This window comes from Astyanax mexicanus, chromosome 17 (genome assembly GCF_023375975.1).
Source record: "Astyanax mexicanus isolate ESR-SI-001 chromosome 17, AstMex3_surface, whole genome shotgun sequence".
Lineage (NCBI taxonomy): Eukaryota > Metazoa > Chordata > Actinopteri > Characiformes > Acestrorhamphidae > Astyanax > Astyanax mexicanus.
The window spans coordinates 9,341,619-9,362,818 of record NC_064424.1 but is presented as its reverse complement, the minus strand read 5'-3'; the positions used below and the strand labels follow the sequence as shown (position 1 = coordinate 9,362,818).

At 39.9% G+C, this 21,200-nt stretch overlaps 1 protein-coding gene across 1 annotated transcript; it reads right to left on the bottom strand.

Annotated features, from left to right (window-relative positions):
• Nucleotides 1-387: 387 nt before the first annotated feature.
• Nucleotides 388-20,223, bottom strand: zgc:171740 (uncharacterized protein LOC795694 homolog). Its single transcript, XM_049466654.1, is given in 7 exon segments — nucleotides 388-2,823; nucleotides 3,608-3,637; nucleotides 4,220-4,430; nucleotides 6,308-6,712; nucleotides 8,223-8,398; nucleotides 19,839-20,058; nucleotides 20,218-20,223. Coding segments are annotated over 7 exon segments (1,233 nt in total). The 3' UTR covers nucleotides 388-2,638.
• Nucleotides 20,224-21,200: the final 977 nt, after the last annotated feature.

The following is a 21,200-nucleotide window of genomic DNA, read 5'->3' as shown; positions in this document are numbered from 1 at the left end:
GTCTAATCACTGGGTCAAATGAGCCCTATTTAAATGGGCTCATGAGAAGTCAACAGCTGTAGTCAATCAGAATCACTTACAAGAAGTGAAGAGGCCATGACATGAAGCTAATTTGATTGACACAACTCGCTACATCACCAAAATTGACAAATTTTGTTGCTGTATGTATATTTTTGACCCAGCAGATTTGGTGACATTTTCAGCAGACCCATAATAAATTTATGAAAGAACCAAATTTTATGACTGTTTTTTGTGACAAACATGTATGTGTTCCGATCACTCTATCACAGAAAAATAAGAGTTGTAGAACTTATTGAAAACTCAAGACAGCCATAACATTATGTTTTTTTACAAGTGTATGTAAACTTTTGACCACAACTGTATATATATATATATATATGCAGTTATCAAACTCAGTATATCCTTACCCTGTACTTTACTCGTTAATGTCAAACTACAACAAGCTACCACATAGTCGACAGTGATCACAACAACAAATAGCACCTGTCATGCAGAACAGAAAAACCTTGTATCTCCATTTTTAAAGATTTTGACCTTTTTTAAGACTCTGGATCTTAAATACAGAATTAATCAACCAATAGAAATGTTCCAAAATTACTCGTAATACAACCTTTTTACATTGACTTTGAGCTATGTATGTTGGCATTTTTTTTGGTTAGTATCTTAATATATTATATACTATCTTGTCAAACGTGCACTAATAAAATCAGTAGGTAGTATATATCTTGCAGTACATCTGATTTTGAATCTGGCATTTGATTTGTTTCATAAATCAAAGGAGGAATAAACTAATAGAAATGCTCCAAAATGACTTGGTCATACCAAAACATTTATATGATTTAATATATATTTAATATTTATATATTTCTCTTGAACCATTTTTTGGGAGAACAGCTCGCCCAGACGCAGCAAAACAAGACTAAATTCTGAGCTTTCATAGCTTTCTGGCTTGTCAATCTTTAGCGATGTTCTTTTTGGAGAGCAGTGGCTTTCTTCTTGCAACCCTAACACATACGCAATTGCTGTTCAGTGCTCTCCTGATGGTGGACTCATAAACATCAACTTTAGCCAATGTGAAAGAGGCGATTTCCAGAAAATCTTTAAACTACATTTCATTACATTTGGCAGACGCTTCACTATCAGACAATAGTGAAGTACACAAGTAATAGAAGTTAAAGGTAAAAAACATCTTTATATAGGACCTAAAGGAGGTCAAAGGGAAATAATGGGATAGAGGAGTGAAGGAGGGGAAGAAGGAAATGCGGTTAGAAGTAGTTGGTTTGTTAAGGCCCTGTCCCACTGCGATTGCGTCTAAATATCCACTCAAGTACGTCCAAATTTCAGTGGACGCAGTTTAGTGGATATTTAGACGCAATATGGACGTAGTTTAGTGGATATTTGGACGGCACCGTCCAAGTGGACGTAGTTTAGACATTGCCGTCCACTTTAGACGCAAAAGTGGTTTTGGTACCTCCCAAAATTTTCGGAATAGACGGCGACTAATATGGACGGAATTTAGTGGATATTTAGACGCAGTACGGACGTATTTTAGTGGATATTTGGACGGTCCTCCCGGATCCTCCCGGTCTGGTCCAGCACATGGAGGAGTATGTTCTGCTGCTGCACCATCACTGCAAGGAATCTGTGGTCCATGGTTGTGTAGAAGAGAATAGATGTGCTCTCTCTTGTAGCTCAAGAAGAAATGATGATTCACTAGAAAAAACAACCATATATAGTTGGAAGTCGACGTCCAAAAAGTGGAAGTCGACGTCCAAAAAGTGGAAGTCGACGTACAAATTTGGAAGTCGGCGTCCAACTTCAATTTAGACGGAATATGGACGTAATTTGGACGCAGTGCGTCTATATTTTGGACGCAGCGCGTTCACTCAGTGGACGCAGTGTTTTCTGATAAATTTGGACGTACTTTAGTGGATATTTAGACGCAATCGCAGTGGGACAGAGTCTTTAGAGGTGTTAGGAGAGTAAGTGCTCTTTGAAGAGCTCAGTATTTAAACTAGCTGCAAATCCTAGAGGTTCACATACTTGTGCCACTCACAATTATTACATGTAATACTGGATCGTTTTTTCTCAATCAATTAATTATCAAGTATGATATTTTTGTGTCACTTGTTTAATTAGATTATTTTTATCTCCTTTTATGACGTGTGAAAATCTGATGATGTTTTAGATCATATTTATGCAGAAATATAGAAAATTCTAAAGGGTTCACAAACTTTGAATTTTTTTTTTTTACATGGATTTCCACTGAAAATGTACAATAAATGTGTTTCTTCCTATTTTAAAGCTGCCATTTTGGAGATACAAGGTTTTGCATGACAGAAAATCAACAACTGTAATGATTCTAATTCGACATTGACACCGCATTGACCCTCCCCCGTTCCAGAATGCTGCTTCACTGGTAAAAGAGAAGACTCTCTGGAGTAAATGAGACAACAAAAACAACAACATCAACAAAAGTTCTCTGCAGAAACCAAAATGAAGCGCAATCAAACCCGACAGAGACCCAACCCTCACAACCCTCAGGGATTCCGCGCCGTACGTCAGTAGAGGAGTGCGTGTGCTGCCAGCAGGTGTTCCAGTTCTGCGTGGCTCTTCATCAGGACCTGAAGACGTGCACGGCGCGCACCACGTACTGTCTGCAAATGGGACACTCACTCATGCGCTTGCCGCATTTGCTGCAAGTGACCATGTGGCCGCACTCCAGCAGCACACAGTCGATAGGCGAGTCCATGCAGATCTTACACAGGTTCTCCTCCTGCCCGCTGGGCTCAGCCGGCTCCGCTGCAAACACAGCAAATTAAACAATTTACTTTACTTTATACATAGTAAATATCTCCACATAAAATACACTACCATTCATACAATGTCAACAGTCAATATGTCTATATGCTATTATTTTGTATAATCTGGTGGCCAATCATTTAAAATAAAAGAAAGAATTCTGTGATTAATCACTACCTTTCTTCTCCTTAATGCCAACCTTACACCAAACGATTTTAAAGCATTTAAAGATCAGAACACATTTAATAGATAGATAGATAGATAGATATACAGACAGACAGACAGACAGACAGATAGATAGATACTATCTTCACATATTTTTTCTTGCAACTGTACATCACCAGGCTTTGTAAACTTTGTCACATTATTAAATCACATATAAAAAAGAATGTGTTAAAGCTTCAAGATTAATATATAATCTATTAAAATGGTATATTTGAGATAGCATCATACACAGGGATGCACTGACAAAAAAAATGTGTCTAAAACTAAACAAAATGAAACATTTGGCCAAAAGCTAAATACCAAAGATGTTTTTTTTTATTAATTTGAATGAACACTTTAACACTTTTATCACAATTGTATAAATTAAATAGCTGAATACCAAACTACCATTTAAAAATATTTATGATAATTTTTGACATCCCTTCCCATTGGTTGCATCCCCAATAAATCAGATTGGTCTTTTCACTTATACAGCCTGAATTTTTGACTGAATAGTGCAGGATATTCAGTACATCCCAAATCTTACATTAAATAATAATAACAATAGAAAAATACATACCTGTTCCTGTTTCTGTTGTAGTATTTGAAACTGAAAATAGACACATTAAGCTCGTAAGCAATTATAAAATACTTTACATAGCATAAAAGTAAAACTCTTCTAAATCTAACTGATAAACCTATAAATCAGTGTGATTAAAGTACATATTAATATTACAGTATTACAAAGACATTCACATTACAAAACTGCAGTTTACTGTATTAAAATATATCAGGGTAGATTTGATGCTTTTAAAATAAGAATATTTTAATGTGCTGAGTTACTAAGTTTAATGAAAAAAATTATTGGAGGAAATAAACAGAAGTGTAGCTCCATATTCCACACTCAACAGCTTGAAAAAAGGAAACTGCAATTAAAATGATATGCACAATCCATTCACAGAGGACTATTTATGCGTTTGGCAATGAAACCTGAAGTTGGTCAGTGTTATAATATTATTATTATTATTATTATTATTATTATTATATATCATCATATGCTCTACTGCATAATGTTAATCGATCTAACAAAATACATCTTTTACAATATTTAACAGTCATCATTATATTGCTCACCTGTAAATCATGTTAAATATGCTAGTAGAGGGTTGTAGTGTGTATATATATATCTCACCCAGGTTGTGCAGATCTTTCTGGTCATTAAAAAGCCGAGTGACCCTCTCCATCAGCTCCCACTTCTCACAGCAGCCCTTAAAGTTCACAAAGTTCCGCGCCAGGATTTCCTTTAGCTGCCGTACGCTGAGCCCCTCGATGTCCTGCACGCTGCTGAGGTCAGACAGCGAGGCTCTGCGGCTGTGCACCAGCGTCTCCTCACTGTCTGTGGACTGTGGAGTCACACAAACACACACCATGTTACAATATTACACACACAGTACAGTACTCCTGGATTCATTCACACTTTTTATTAACTGTGCGCTGGAGCGTTGGGCTATTTCATATCATATCATATATGTACAATAATCTGGTATAAAAAAATCCAAATTAAGATAGTAGCGATATTCCCAGCTAATAATTTTTTGTTAGTGTAATGTTTTAGAATGTTACAATTAATTCATAGTTATTAGAAAGTTCAATCTGTCAAGTTTTTTTAGAAATTGTGGAAACGTTATTCTATAATGTTTTTTAAACATTCTGATGAGATCACTCTAACGTCATGCCACTTTTTAACATTTGCATAATGTTAGTATTTGTCTAGCTGAGAATGTTATGTGAAAAATGTTCCACTGACTTTGTGAATCAAACCATTATTATGTCACATTTTCAGAACTCTCTAACCTTTTCTGGAACCTTTTCAAATCGTTGCTAAATGTGCTTATAACGATCTCGGTTTCTGTCTTAAAAACACACTAAAACCCTCTACGGACAGGATTAGTTTCTCAGGGGGTTCTGGGGTAATTTTCTCTTTTATGGGGGGGGGTCTGTTTTTCGCTGAACTCCGTGGTCCTCCAGTAATTTTACTCCTGCCCGGATGCACATCTCTGAGTTTCTTCACCTTGCATTTAATAAAATAGCTATTTGTCCACTGCCACGCACTAATTACACTTTGGGAGCACGTTTCCACGGAGATACACGTAAACCCAACAGCGAGTGGAAATGGAGGAGCTACTGAACACAATGTCATGTGACTGAGAAAGCCTAAAAAATTACTGGTCCTCCTGTTTCTTCAATTGAGTCCGGACACAAGAGTTTTATCACTGATTAGAAAGCCCTATCCAGACATGATTAGTTTCTCAGGGGGTCCTGGGCTAATTCTCTCTTTTATGGGGGACCACGTATGTGTTTTTTCAGACGTTCTTCCGTTTTTAATTGCAGTCCGGAAGCAAGAGTTTTATCACTGAGTAGAAGTAAAATATTTTTCACAGACGTCCCCCTAAAAAAACTAACCCCATCCAGATGAGGCTTGTTTTGTATTTGTTTTGCTATTTACTATGAAGCTTTAAGGTCACTTTTGTATAATTGTTTATGTTTGACATTTATATGCAGCAATAAATATTTTTAAATAATATGTTCTCTTACATTACTTTATTTTTATGTTACATCATTTATTATTTTACATTATAATTATTTATATTTAATATATATCACAGAGTTTTTTGGTTTTTGAAATTAAAAACATTTTTTCAGTGTTTTGTCCTATCGCCTAGAATATTGTTATCACAGAAGTATCCTGAAATATTGTGATATTAGTATTAGTATTGGAAAGGAGTTTATAAAGAATGATCTCTATGTCTGCTATGGTGTGTAATGATTTTATAATGTCCAAAATCCAATGTGGATTCTAACCTTTCAATCAATTCGTCATTTGTGCTTATTGTACAAATCCTGTATAGTTAATAGAATGCATGCTGCATGCTATAGTTGCCAAGCAACTGTGGACTGCTGAGGATCAAAACTACTTTCATTGCTTCAGTGTATAGTGCAGCTATTTGTTATTAACATATTCATTGATGTTCTATTATAATGAAATTATCACAATACAGCAATGTGTAATGCAGAAACATCTGCTGATAACGTTACTTTCTACTAGCACTAAAATGAGATTTCCAGTGTTGTTTTCGCCGCCTTTTTTTACTACATCTAATCTTCAAAAAGTAAAATGAATTTAATAAAGTAATAAAGATTGATAAACATTGAATAAGAAGCAAAAAATATACAGTAACAAGTACTAGCATGTTTTTCCACAGCATAGAGTTTGGTATACCTCATCATCATCATCCTCTTCCTCTTCATCCTCATCCTCATCTTCACCCTCCTCCTCCTCTGTGAGCTGCTCAGGTTCCTCGGCTGGTTGGGGCGGAGGCGTGGGGAGTTGGGGCGTGTCCGGAGCTGCCGGGTGGGGGACGGAGTTGCTGCTGCTGCTGCTGCTGCTGCTGCTGGGAGGATGCTGCCCCAAAACCAGCTCCACCAGCTCCTCCTTCTCGCGGCATGTCTGCGTGGGGATCTCGTGCAGGTGCAGATAGTCACGCAGCTCCTTCACCTTCAGCCGCATCAGCTCGCTGCGCTCGAACTGCGTGCCGTGGAAGCGCTGGCAGGTGTGGCACAGCACGAGTTCCGGCCGCACCCAGCAGCGGCCGCAGAACTGCTTCCTGCAGTCCACACACACATTCTGCAGGGGAAAGAGTGACAGTGGTTATTCTGGTGGGCGATACGGGCCTGAATTGATATCACAATATTTTTGGGTACCGGTAATGTTTTGTGAAAATGATATTCTTGGTCATATGGAAAAAAAACATTGAAAAAGATCTAGTAATAGCAATAGCAAGTAATAGCAAAAATATACACTGCAAAGAAATCAATTGCCAAAAACTAGACAGAAAAGAATTAAATTAAGACATACAGCTCTGGAAAAAATTAAGAGACCACTTCAGTTTCTGAATCAGTTTCTCTGATTTTGTTATTCATAGGTTTTTGTACAATGACTGAAAATGAGTAAAATAAACATTGTTGAGAGCTTTGAGATTGAGAGCTTTCAGACCTCAAATAATATAAAGAAAACAAGTTCATATTCATAAAGTTTTAAGAGTTCAGAAAATATTTGGTGAAATAACTAATCACAGTTTTCATGCATCTTGGCATGTTCTCCTCCACCAGTCTAGCACAATGCTGTTGGATAACTTTATGCCACTCTTAGTGCAAAAATTAAAGCAAGTTATCTTGGTTTGATGGCTTGTGATCATCCATCTTTCTCTTGATTATATTCCAGAGGTTTTCAATTTGGTAAAATCAAAGAAACTAGAAGAAATAATTTTTAAGTGGTCTCATTTTTTTCCAGAGCTGTATATGCCTGTATATAGCAAAAAAAAATTGGCTAAGCATTTTTTTCTTAGTAAGATATATTCACAAAAGCATTCGCAAACTTGGAAATAAGAATCAGAATAATTTTGATAAATTTGATTTGCTTATATTGAGATCAAATTACTTAAAATAGTAAAAAAAAATCAAGTAAAAAAAAGTTAAATAATTATTCCTAAAGTAAGCCAAATAATCTAATATTTACAATGCTTGGTAAGACCATAAGTTTTATTAGAAAAGAAAATAAGATTTATTCCCTTAAAATTAGAAAATTTCACCTGCTAAGATTTATTTTTCTTGCAGTGTGCTACAACAGCAAAATCAATGTTAAACTTTAGTCTAACATTTAGTATAACCGTTTTAGTATAGTCAGTTTTAGCAGAAACTGACAATGCTTCTCTATAAATATTTTCCAATATTTTATATAAACTGTGTTCTCTAGAATGATAATGGTACTCATCAAATAGGAATGGGATGAGTTGTGGAAGAGGTGGGTTGGTGATCATCCAACATCCTGACCTCACGTATGATTCTGTTGCTGTATGCAATCAAATCCTTACAGAACTGCTGTGTCTAATATACTTTTGGACATGCAGTGTATTTTTTGCACTCTGCCAGAATGCCACTGGTTAACACTCATTCTTCAGAGCTGAACTGCCACAGGGACCGCTGTAATCTTGGTCAATATCTAGAACTGCTCTTAGGCTATCTGCAATGCAGTGGTTCCCTCTGCTCCCACACAGGCTAGGTGTGGTCTGAAATGAATGCCACACCGCCACACTCACAGAGTCTCCGGTTCAAGTCCAGATGAGTGCACAGCTTACCCTCCTCTCTGTGTCAAACTGGCCCCCGCAGGCCTTGCACAAGTGTTCGGGTGATGCCGGAGAGGAGCTGTAGCCCGAGTTTGTGTAGGCCTGGCGCCATGAGCTGCTGTTTTCTTCCACGGTGGCGGTCGTGTCCACACAGAGTCAGCTACAACACGAGGCTCTCACATCCCTTCCTGCTCAAACACACACACACACACACACATTTATTAAAACATTCAATTTTAGACTTAGACTGTTGATCTCCAATTAACAAGACTATAAATGGCTGCTGTGATCTGAGGATTTCGCTGATTTGAATCCCAGATCATGCTGCTTCTCCATCAGCAGCCGGAGTCAGAGAGAGAGAGCACAACTGGCCAACCTTTATTTTGACTCGGAAGTACATTGAGGGCAACCCTCATTTTCAATGCCGAGCATTTACAAAAACAGGGATTGACATGACAGAGAAAATATTAACTAAATTTTATCATTTTAAAATAACAGTAAACAAAAGATAAAAATAGATCAAAAATAAAAATAAAATTAGAATGAAAATAATAATAATTATAATAAAACTTGTTTTAATTGATAAGAAATTAAGATAAAAAAGATGGTAACGCTTTCTTTTACAGTACCCTAAGTTCTAGGTATTAACCAGGTAATAGTGAGGTACAAACTCTGAAGTACTAAGTAATTCTTTTTGGTAACGAGATGGTAAGTACCAGGAAAGTCTTGCCTAATTACACTGAAATGTCTAGGTATTAACCAGGTAATAGTGAGGTACAAACTCGGAAGTACTAAGTAATTATTTTGGGTAACAAGATGGTAAGCACCAGGACAGTCTTGCCTAATTACACTGAAATGGAACTAGGTAATAAACAGGTACATGGGTGGTACAAACTCTAAAGTACTAGGTAATTATGTTGGTTAACAAGATGGTAAGAACAAGGACAGTTCAATTTAATTACACTGAAATGTCTCACAGGTTCTAGGTAATAACCAGGTAAGTGTGAGGTACTAACCCCAGTAACATGATGATAAGTACCAATACAGTTTCCTTACACTGAAATATCTCGCAGGTTCTAGGTAATAACCAGGTAAGTGTGAGGTACTAACCCCAGTAACATGATGATAAGTACCAATACTGTTCATTTTAATCAGTCTCTATTTATTTGATTTAAAAATAAAAGGTCAATACCTGATAACAGAGAAGAAATAGCTTATTTCTCTTTACTGAGTTCTTACCATTTAGTTAAACAAATAACCCTCTGTAGAACATCCTTCTGTAAGTACCATATAAAACACTGTGTAACTAACAGAACTTTCTACTTAATAAATGAGTAAAAGGACTGTAAAAGAAAGCAGAGCTTATTTCTCTGGTTTTACTCAGTTCTTACCATGTAGTTCAACAAATAACCCTCTGTAGAACATCCTTCTGTAAGTACCATATAAAACACTGTGTAACTAACAGAACTTTCTGCTTAATAAATGAGTAAAAGGACTGTAAAAGAAAGCAGAGCTTATTTCTCTGGTTTTACTCAGTTCTTACCGTGTAGTTCAACAAATAACCCTCTGTAGAACATCCTACTGTAAGTACCATGTAAAACACTGTGTAACTAACAGAACTTTCTGCTTAATAAAGGAGTAAAAGGACTGTAAAAGAAAGCAGAGCTTATTTCTCTGGTTTTACTCAGTTCTTACCGAGTAGTTCAACAAATAACCCTCTGTAGAACATCCTTCTGTAAGTACCATGTAAAACACTGTGTAACTAACAGAACTTTCTGCTTAATAAAGGAGTAAAAGGACTGTAAAAGAAAGCAGAGCTTATTTCTCTGGTTTTACTCAGTTCTTACCGTGTAGTTCAACAAATAACCCTCTGTAGAACATCCTTCTGTAAGTACCATGTAAAACACTGTGTAACTAACAGAACTTTCTGCTTAATAAAGGAGTAAATGGACTGTAAAAGAAAGCAGAGCTTATTTTTCTGGTTTTACTCAGTTCTTACCATGTAGTTCAACAAATAACCCTCTGTAGAACATCCTACTGTAAGTACCATATAAAACACTGTGTAACTAACAGAACTTTCTGCTTAATAAAGGAGTAAAAGGACTGTAAAAGAAAGCAGAGCTTATTTCTCTGGTTTTACTCAGTTCTTACCATGTAGTTCAACAAATAACCCTCTGTAGAACATCCTACTGTAAGTACCATGTAAAAACACTAACTGTTACACTCCCCAGGCGTGGGTTAGGCTATAACAGTTTGCGACCCCGGGTGAGCAGGGCCTAGATCAGCTGAATACAGGATACAGAGAAGACACAGTGAGACGGTGTTTCCAGTGAGTTCTCAGCTTAATCTCTTTATTTAACAACAAACACAAACTAAACCACTTTTACTTTGGTCTCTTTTCTCTTTCTTTTGCAGTTTCACATACACATTGCATCTCATCTGCATTTTACATACATTCACAGAGAATCCTTTTTTTTTACTTTTTTTCAGTTAACAAAACTCTGTATATCACAGTACATATTACCTTTACTTTTTAATCAGCAAACCCTCTTAATACTGTTTCTACACACAAAAAAAAAAAAATATATATATATATATGAATATAAAAATACTACTCTATATTAATACATTTACATATGCATACATATACCAATACTCAAACTTCTTTCATATTAACACACTACATTACCAAAAACACTTGGTACTTTTACTGAGCACACTAACTACATCTTAGTGCTTTTAAATCTCATTTTAAGCAGAGTTTCTAATATTTGTATCTGCATAGAGTGTATAGAATTGACCAAAGTATAAAACTTGAACAAAGTGTATAAAAACATGATTACTTAGAGAAACCTTAAACTGTAGCTTATCTAGCTGTAATAACTCATTATTGTGGTTGGCAGAGGCTCTATATTTACTTTAACAAGGCCAAACTGGCTCTTAAAAAGAGAATAAAATTGACTTGACTTTTAATAAACATGTATTTAACTAACAGCGACTGCTAATGCTAGCGTAAATGTATAGAGAAACAATAGGAATGACGGCGCGAAATTAGCCCGAGCTACTTTGAGAAACAGCGACACACGGGCACAATTACCGAGCGAAAATAGCTAAAACTAGAGCGCGAACACACGAGAGATAATTACAGGCTTAAACACGGTTATAGAGCGAAGTTAGCGACCGAAAGAGCGAGAGGAATAACAGCGGGGAGCCGGTAAGGCGCGCGGTTAGCGGGGGCAGTGGCTAATGCTAGTGGCAGAGGCAAGAGCGCCGGCCAGGCGCGCGGCTAGCGGGCCGCGGGAGTGAATGCTCCCCGATGCTGAGCGTCCACCAACACACAAGACCATAGCGGCTCATATTACACAGCAAAACCTTTTAACGAACATATACACTCAAATATCCCTCTTATAGTGCTTTGGAAACATGTATACTTGCACAGTTCCACATATTTCCCCACCTGGATACAGAGAAGACACGGTGTTCCCAGTGTGAGGTCTCAGCTGAATCTGAGACCCATCTCCTGTTGCTCACCTAAGCCACAGCCTAGCGCCCGCCCCCTGGCACTGCTCCCCCTACAGGACTGGATGTTTCACGTTTCACATACAAAAACCCATTCAGAAACCCAAAAGAATATATATTACATGGTACTTACAGAAAATTGTGTCACATTTCAGTAGTTATATTATATTATAATATATATATAATATAATATATTATATTATATTATATATATATTATATATATATATTAAAATATATATAATAACTACTTAAATGTGACACAACTTTCTGTAAGTACCATATAAAACACTGTGTAACTAACAGAACTTTCTGCTTAATAAAGGAGTAAAAGGACTGTAAAAGAGAGCAGAGCTTATTTCTCTGGTTTTACTCAGTTCTTACCATGTAGTTCAACAAATAAGCACTTCAAAAAGAACAACTGCAAAACAAAACAGAACTGTTTACTGTTTATTATTTATCTCTTTTTTGACACAACCAAGCATGCATTACTGAACTTATATATATACAATGAAAGCTGAGGACAGCTTTTATTGGGGTAAGCAGCTTGCGGGCAGGAGCTTGCCTTCGCCCCCTTGACCCTTCCAAGCCACTTCAAATTTTCTATTTCTCTGATCTTACTATGTATAGGTACATGTTTGAGTAAAATGAACACTGTTATTTTATTCTATAAACTACTGACAACATTTCTCCCAAATACTAAATAAAAATATTGTAATTTAGAGCAGAAAATGAGAAATGGTCAAAATAATGAAAAAGATGCTTTAGTGCTTTCAGATCTCAAATAATGCAAACAAAAGCAGTTAATATTAATTTAGAAACAACTATAATAATGTTTTAAGATTTCAGAAATCAATATTTGGTAGTTTTAATAACCCTGATTTTTAAGCAGTTTTAATTTATATATATAAGTTAAATATATATATATATATTTAACATGTAAGACCTTATTCTACAAATTATGTTTAAAAAGGGAGTAAATACACATATTCAACACTTTATTCTTATGGTATACTTTTTCACCCTTAAACCTTGTAACATGCTCTAATGTCTTTAAAGGTCACCTTCCGTCGTTTTTTCTTTCATTTTAAAATGTCTAGTTGTGGTCTCTAGTATGAATGAATGACATGTGAGTGAAAAAAAGTGCTCAGGTGTCTCTGTATAGCTCTTTTTTAATGGACTGTTTTAGGGGTGTGTTCAAAATGACCGGATTCCAGCTTTGCTCATGAATATTCATACATAATGTTACACCTTAGCCCATGTCTGTCTTCTGTTTCTCCCTTATTTTGTCTCTTGTGCTCCTGCCCCTCTGTTTTCCTGTCATGTTTTCCAGCCATGTGCTTGTGTTGTTGTTTTTGTACCTGTCTCCACCCTAACTCCGCCCCAGCCCAGCCCTAGCTATTAGTGTTCTCACCTGTGTCTTGTCTGTAACCCCGCCCCCTCGTCATCCTAGCCCAGGTGTTTCTCACTCTCCTCATGTATTTAAGCCCGTCTGTTTGAATGTTCAGGGTCGAGTCTTTTGTATTTTGTCTTTTGTATCTTGTATCCAGTATCCTTTGTATCCAGTATCCAGTATGTATCCTTGCTACCCGTATGTTTCCTTGTCTTAGTTTCTTAGTCTGTGTTTCTTGTTTATATCATCCTAGCCTTGTTTTTGCGTTACCCGCGTTTTGTTTATTGTTTTATTTTATCTTGTATGTTTAAATAAATATATATTGCACTTACGTCCATCCCTCCCTCCTTCGTGACATAAGACTCGACCAAAATATGGACGTAGCAAGGTGGCAGGCTACGAGGAAGGCGGACCTCGAATATCTGCGGTTCCTCGCCGAGCAAATTCGGGGAGATGAACCGCTCCCGGCGCCTCTCCTTGGCTTGGAGCTCGTCAGCCCAGCTCCAGCTAAGCTAGCTAGCCTGCTAACTCCACCGCGCTCTCAAGCCCGGCCGCCTTCCAGCTCTCAAGCCCGGCCGCCTTCCAGCTCTCAAGCCCGGCCGCCTTCCAGCTCTCAAGCCCGGCCGCCTTCCAGCTCTCAAGCCCGGCCGCCTTCCAGCTCTCAAGCCCGGCCGACTCCCAGCTCTCAAGCTCGGCCGGATCCCAGCTGTACAGCCCAGCTGGATTCCGGGTTTTCGACTCCTGCTCCGGAAGCAAGCTCCGGTCCGGTGTTTTCAGCCACGCCCACTGCTGAGTCTGCGGCTCCTGTCCGGATCTTGGCGGCAGCCGCACTCTCAGCTCCCGCTGAAGCGGCTTCTTCGCCAGCAGGACCCACCGCCTCTGGATCAGCGCTGCCCGCGGCTCCCGCCGCCTCTGAATCAGCGCTGCCTGCGGCTCCGGCCGCCTTTGACTCTGTGCCCGCGGCCCCGGCCGCCTCTGACCCAGTTCCCGCGGCCCCGGCCGCCTCTGACCCAGTTCCCGCGGCCCCGGCCGCCTCTGACCCAGTTCCCGCGACCCCGGCCGTCTCTGACCCAGTTCCCGCGGCCCCGGCCGCCTCTGACCCAGTTCCCGCGGCCCCGGCCGCCTCTGACTCTGTGCCTGCTGTTACCCCAGTTCTTGTGCCTGGGGGTCCAGCCTCTGCTCCTGTGCCTACTCCCAGGTCACGAGCTCCTAGACCCGCCGCGCCTGCTCAAGCCGCACCCGCCGCGCCTGCTCAAGCCGCACCCGCCGCGCCTGCTCAAGCCGCACCCGCCGCGCCTGCTCAAGCCGCACCCGCCGCGCCTGCTCAAGCCGCACCCGCCGCGCCTGCTCAAGCCGCACCCGCCGCGCCTGCTCAAGCCGCACCCGCCGCGCCTGCTCAAGCACCAGCAGCTTCCGCTGCCACAGCTCCAGCTCCAGCACCTGCTGCCACAGCTCCAGCTCCAGCACCTGCTGCCACAGCTCCAGCTCCAGCACCTGCTGCCACAGCTCCAGCTCCAGCACCTGCTGCCACAGCTCCAGCTCCAGCACCTGCTGCCACAGCTCCAGCTCCAGCACCTGCTGCCACAGCTCCAGCTCCAGCACCTGCTGCCACAGCTCCAGCTCCAGCACCTGCTGCCACAGCTCCAGCTCCAGCAGCTCCCGCTGCTCCAGCCTCAGCTCCAGCGCCAGCAGCTCCCGCTGCTCCAGCCTCAGCTCCAGCGCCAGCAGCTCCCGCTGCTCCAGCCTCAGCTCCAGCGCCAGCAGCTCCCGCTGCTCCAGCCTCAGCTCCAGCGCCAGCAGCTCCCGCTGCTCCAGCCTCAGCTCCAGCTCCAGCAGCTCCCGCTGCTCCAGCCTCAGCTCCAGCTCCAGCAGCTCCCGCTGCTCCAGCCTCAGCTCCAGCACCAGCTGTGCCCGCGGCTCCGGCCGCCTCTGACCCTGTGCCCGCGGCTCCGGCCGCCTCTGACCCTGTGCCCGCGGCTCCGGCCGCCTCTGACCCTGTGCCCGCGGCTCCGGCCGCCTCTGACCCTGTGCCCGCGGCTCCGGCCGCCTCTGACCCTGTGCCCACTCCCAGAACTTTGTATACCCCCAGGCCTGCCCCAAGGCCCCCTGTCTTTGCCCCCAGAACTGTGCCCAGGCTGGCTCCTTGGACTTCCGTACAGACTTTCGCCAGTCCTGGGCACCCACCAATGTTTGTTCCCGTGTCTCTCCCTGTCCTGGTCCCGGTGTCTGTGTTTGTTCCCATTCCTGTCCCCGGTGGTTTTCCTGTTCCCGTCCCTGTCACTGTGTTTGTGTCCGTCCCTGTCCAGGTATTTGTTCCAGTTCCCCGGTCCAGTTTTGTCCAGCCCCCTGTCCAGTCTCAGCCCCGTGTCCAGCCTCCTGTCCAGCCCTGTGTCCTGTCCCCTGTCCAGTCTCAACCCCCTGTCCAGTCTCCATTCCTGTCTAGTGTCCAACCCTCTGTCCCGTCTAAGCCCCCTGTACAGTCTTTTGTCAAGTCCTTGTCCCCTGTCCAGTCTCAGTCCCCAGTCCAGTCGTTTGTTCAGTCTGAGCCCCCTGTCCAGTCCCAGTCTCCGTTCCCTGTCCAGTCTCCGTCTCCTGTTAGGTCGTTTGTTCAGTCTCTGCCCCCTGTCCAGTCTTTTGTCCAGTCCCTGTTCCCTCTCTCTCGGCGCCTCTGGTAGTGGCGCCGTTGAGGGGGGGTAATGTTACACCTTAGCCCATGTCTGTCTTCTGTTTCTCCCTTATTTTGTCTCTTGTGCTCCTGCCCCTCTGTTTTCCTGTCATGTTTTCCAGCCATGTGCTTGTGTTGTTGTTTTTGTACCTGTCTCCACCCTAACTCCGCCCCAGCCCAGCCCTAGCTATTAGTGTTCTCACCTGTGTCTTGTCTGTAACCCCGCCCCCTCGTCATCCTAGCCCAGGTGTTTCTCACTCTCCTCATGTATTTAAGCCCGTCTGTTTGAATGTTCAGGGTCGAGTCTTTTGTATTTTGTCTTTTGTATCTTGTATCCAGTATCCTTTGTATCCAGTATCCAGTATGTATCCTTGCTACCCGTATGTTTCCTTGTCTTAGTTTCTTAGTCTGTGTTTCTTGTTTATATCATCCTAGCCTTGTTTTTGCGTTACCCGCGTTTTGTTTATTGTTTTATTTTATCTTGTATGTTTAAATAAATATATATTGCACTTACGTCCATCCCTCCCTCCTTCGTGACACATGCAAACAGCATGCAAATATCTCTCCTCTGATTGGCTAGGAGCACTGCGACGCCCCTCCACCGCTCTGCCGCTCACTGCCTCCCACCTCCTAACTGATGAGAGGTGATGTTGCGTCGCTTCAGCTCCGCCTCTGGGAGTTTCTCGAGCCAAGGTGGGCTGGTCTGTGAGTTTCTGCCTACGTAGGCAGAAAGATAATTCAAAATTCACCCGTTTTTCGGAGGGGGGGAGGGGGGATTTCTTTGCTTAGCTCCTGCAGACAATGGGGGCTGCAAAACAGTTTAATGTGCAGGTGTACACATTCAACTCGGAGAGACCTACTGTATTCCACAAAAAACAAGAAAAATAGGATTTTCGCGGAAGGTGACCTTTAAACATATGGCCAAGTATTCCATTCCTGTGCTGTCTTCCTAGTGAAGAATTCCACTCTATAAACCTTAAATTCATTTTTAGGGATTTCTCAGTCAAATAAATAGAGACTGATTAAAATGAACAGTATTGGTACTTATCATCATGTTACTGGGGTTAGTACCTCACACTTACCTGGTTATTACCTAGAACCTGCGAGATATTTCAGGGTAAGGAGACTGTATTGGTACTTATCATCATGTTACTGGGGTTAGTACCTCACACTTACCTGGTTATTACCTAGAACCTGTGAGGTATATCAGGGTAAGGAGACTGTATTGGTACTTATCATCATGTTACTGGGGTTAGTACCTCACACTTACCTGGTTATTACCTAGAACCTGTGAGACATTTCAGTGTAATTAAATTGAACTGTCCTTGTTCTTACCATCTTGTTAACCAACATAATTACCTAGTACTTTAGAGTTTGTACCACCCATGTACCTGTTTATTACCTAGTTCCATTTCAGTGTAATTAGGCAAGACTTTTCTGGTACTTACCATCTTGTTACCCAAAATAATTACTTAGTACTTCCGAGTTTGTACCTCACTATTACCTGGTTAATACCTAGACATTTCAGTGTAATTAGGCAAGACTTTCCTGGTACTTACCATCTTGTTACCAAAAATAATTACTTAGTACTTCCGAGTTTGTACCTCACTATTACCTGGTTAATACCTAGAACTTAGGGTACTGTAAAAGAAAGCGTTACCAAAAAGATAAGATTAATACAACAAAAAATAGTTAAAATTAAGCTAAAACTAACTTTTCATAATACAATAAAATCATACACATAAATAATTTAACTAAAAATATAAAAGCAATAACAATAATAAAAGAAAATCAAAAAAAGTTAAAAAGCGATAGTACAAAACTATTACAAAATATTAATAAATAACATGAGGAAAGAAATAAAAAGGAAATAAAGAACTAACAGAAGAACTAAAATAAAAAAGAGTTAAGAATCAGTAAGATTAAGTAAAGCCATGCTCTCTCTGGGTGGGTAGGTGATGTTCTCTCCCCTCATCACCTCATAATAGTGTAATGTTTGTAATCACAGGCTTTGTGGTGGCTGACTTCACATGTTGGAGGAAGCATGTGCTAGTGTTTACCCTGCTATTGTTGGGAGCATTACTACACTTACAAAACAATTTACTAAACCGTTACAAAACAGATATTAAATATTAGACCAAAAATAATCTGTAATCGTTTTTCGAAGATTATAACATTATTATTGCTATGACTAGAATGGTAGACATGCATGCACCTGACTATCTTATTCTTGGTCAGTTTCACAGGGAGGCGGGAGCCAACCTGAAATCAATGGGTGCAAGGCAGGAATACCCCCTGGGCAGGGTGCCAGTTCATCCCAGGGTGCCACACACCTTTACACACATGCACTCACTCACACCCCAACAGACACACATTTACTCACACTCACACCCAGGAGCACCTCAGCATTGCCAGTTCACCTACTGTAAATTTTGCAGCACAGACACACTACAAGCTGTACTATTGTACTATTGCTGCCTCTATTATGATTGTTTTAAATATTATTAAACAATATGAAAACAGCAGTAATGATAGTAATAATAATATGATATTCTAATAATATTGCTGTAAACCATAATGATAATGATGACGATGATGATAATTATTATTATCCATCCATGCAGCTTCTTTTTGGCTTTTTCCTAGTCAAAGTATACCCCCTGGACATGATGCCAAACACACACACACACACACACACGGACAAACACACAAACACACACACACAGAAGCAAATTAGCCTATCCAATTCACCTACTACCAGCTGCGCCACTGTGCTGCCTCTATTATTATTATTATTATTATTATTATTATTATTATCACTATTATTATTAAACATGAAAACAACTGTTATGATAATAGTATGCTTGCTGTTTATTATGTTCTGTTAATATTAAATTATGTTAACAATAATGTGATTATTAGTATGCATCCATCCAGCTTCTTATCGGCTTTTACCTGGTCATGGAAGCAGTGGAGCCTACCTGGAATCATTGGGCACAAAGCAGGAATACCCACTGGACATGGTGTCCTTCCATTGCAGAGTACCACACACACAGACACAGACACACACACACACACACACACACACACACACACACACACACACACACACACAGAGAAGCAAATTAGCCTATCCAATTCACCTACTACCAGCTGCGCCACTGTGCTGCCTTTATTATTATCGTTATTAATCATGAAACCAACTGTTCTGATATTATTATTAATAATAATAATAATAATAATAATAATAATAATAATAATGTTTTTATTTATGCTCTAATAATCCAGTTTCTTTTTGGCTTTTTCCTGGTCAGGGTTGCGGTGGGTCCAGAGCCTACCGGTATCATTGGGCACAAAGCTGGAATACCCTGTCCATCACAGAGTATCACACACACACACACACACACACACCCAGTAGCAAAATAGCATAGTCAATTTACCTACTACCAGCTGCACAACTGTGCTGCCTCTATTATTATTTTTTTAATATTATTATTATTATTATTATTAGTAGTAGTAGTATAATCATTTTACTATTACTACTACTACTACTACTACTTCTTATAATAATATTAAGTTATGATGACAATTGTTATTACTATTAATATTATTATTTAAAATGTTTATTATTGCTGTTGTTATTATTACTGCTATTATTAATTATTATTAATTATTTTTATTATTTAAGGATAAACTGAACATATCTTGCCAAGTACCACCATGAAAAAAAAGCTTGTTAAAGCTCTCAACACATTTGCTATCTGGTTATGAAAAGGAACATCTGGATTTTCTTTAATTCCAGATGTGCTAGGTTTGCTAACCACCAATCCTATAGCCATACAGTGTTCTGCATCTATTATACAGTAATTAATTTCTTATTAAAATGTGTATAAAAGCAGCAGAACACAGACAACAGATGATTCTGCTGTTCCTCTGTAAATGAATGAATGAATGAATGAATGAATGAATGAATGAATGAATAAATGCTATAGGTTAGATAGGCGTTAGCTGGTGCTCCTTATTGACTGGCTGCTCAGGCCTGATCCCGGTACCGGTGCTGCGGCAGTGCAGCCGTGTGATCCCCGCTCCCCGCACCGCCCCAGCCCGCCGCTCTAACCGCGCCCGGCGGGTCTTACCCAGAAGAGCAGGAGCAGAGCCCCTCGGCCTCAGCCATGCTGTAATTCCACCGTTAATCAGGATCACGCAGCGCTGATGAAGCTCAGAGTGATGGAGATGCTGAAGCTGATTCAGGAGATGCAGGACACAGAGTCTCTAACGGAGCGGAGAATACACACTACAGAAAATCGTAATAATCTCTTCTAACACTAGGGGGCGCTCTAGAATGAGTACAAAATGAATGGGTTCATATGGAGCATTTAAGTAAAATCAAGAGTTTATAAATGTTAATCTTTTTCATACTGAAAATGTTACCAGCATTATCAACACAGAACTATATCAATCAATATCAATCAGTTTTAAAGCTTTTAAGCTTCACTTATAAGCAGACATAACGTATGAGAGAAAAGTGCTAAAAAAGTGACTTGAATAGAGTACTTAAAGTGTTCTTTAAGTACTAAAGTATTCAACATTTTTGTACTTAACAATTGCAAGTAGTTTATTCTAAAATGTACCACTCTAGTACTGAAATTAAAACTACAAGTACTGAGTATTATATATAGTTATTACAGAAAAAAATACTGAAAAAATATTACAATCAATAATATTTATATCATATTTCAGGCAGGCAGCAGAGCAAAAGGCAGAATAGGAGCATGCACAGACTTCTTAAAAGACAGTAGGGATGACCAATATGGCCCTAAAATAATATCACAATATTTCAATGTATTTTGGCGAAACATTTTAAAACATTGATGTATTTAAATGCATATACGCATTTAGTATAAATATAGCAGTTTTAAACATTTTGTAGAAACAAAATCTATCTATTGATGATTTTTTGTGCGCCGCGCAGTGGCAGCAAGTCCAAACAGCTCGTATTTTCTTTGCGTATGGACTCTGTCGTGTATGTTTTTTGTGTGTTTTTGTTTGTTGTTGTTGTTATTTGTGTGCTGTTGGACAAATGAATTTCCCCATTGGGGATTAATAAAGTATCTATCTATCTATCTATCTATCTATCTATCTATCTATCTATCTATCTATCTATCTATCTATCTATCTATCTATCTATCTATCTATCTATCTATCTATCTATCTATCTATCTATCTATCTATCTATCTATCTATCTATCTATCTATCTATCTATCTATCTATCTATCTATCTATCTATCTATCTATCTATCTATCTATCTATCTATCTATCTATCTATCTATCTATCTATCTATCTATCTATCTATCTATCTATCTATCTATCTATCTATCTATCTATCTATCTATCTATCTATCTATCTATCT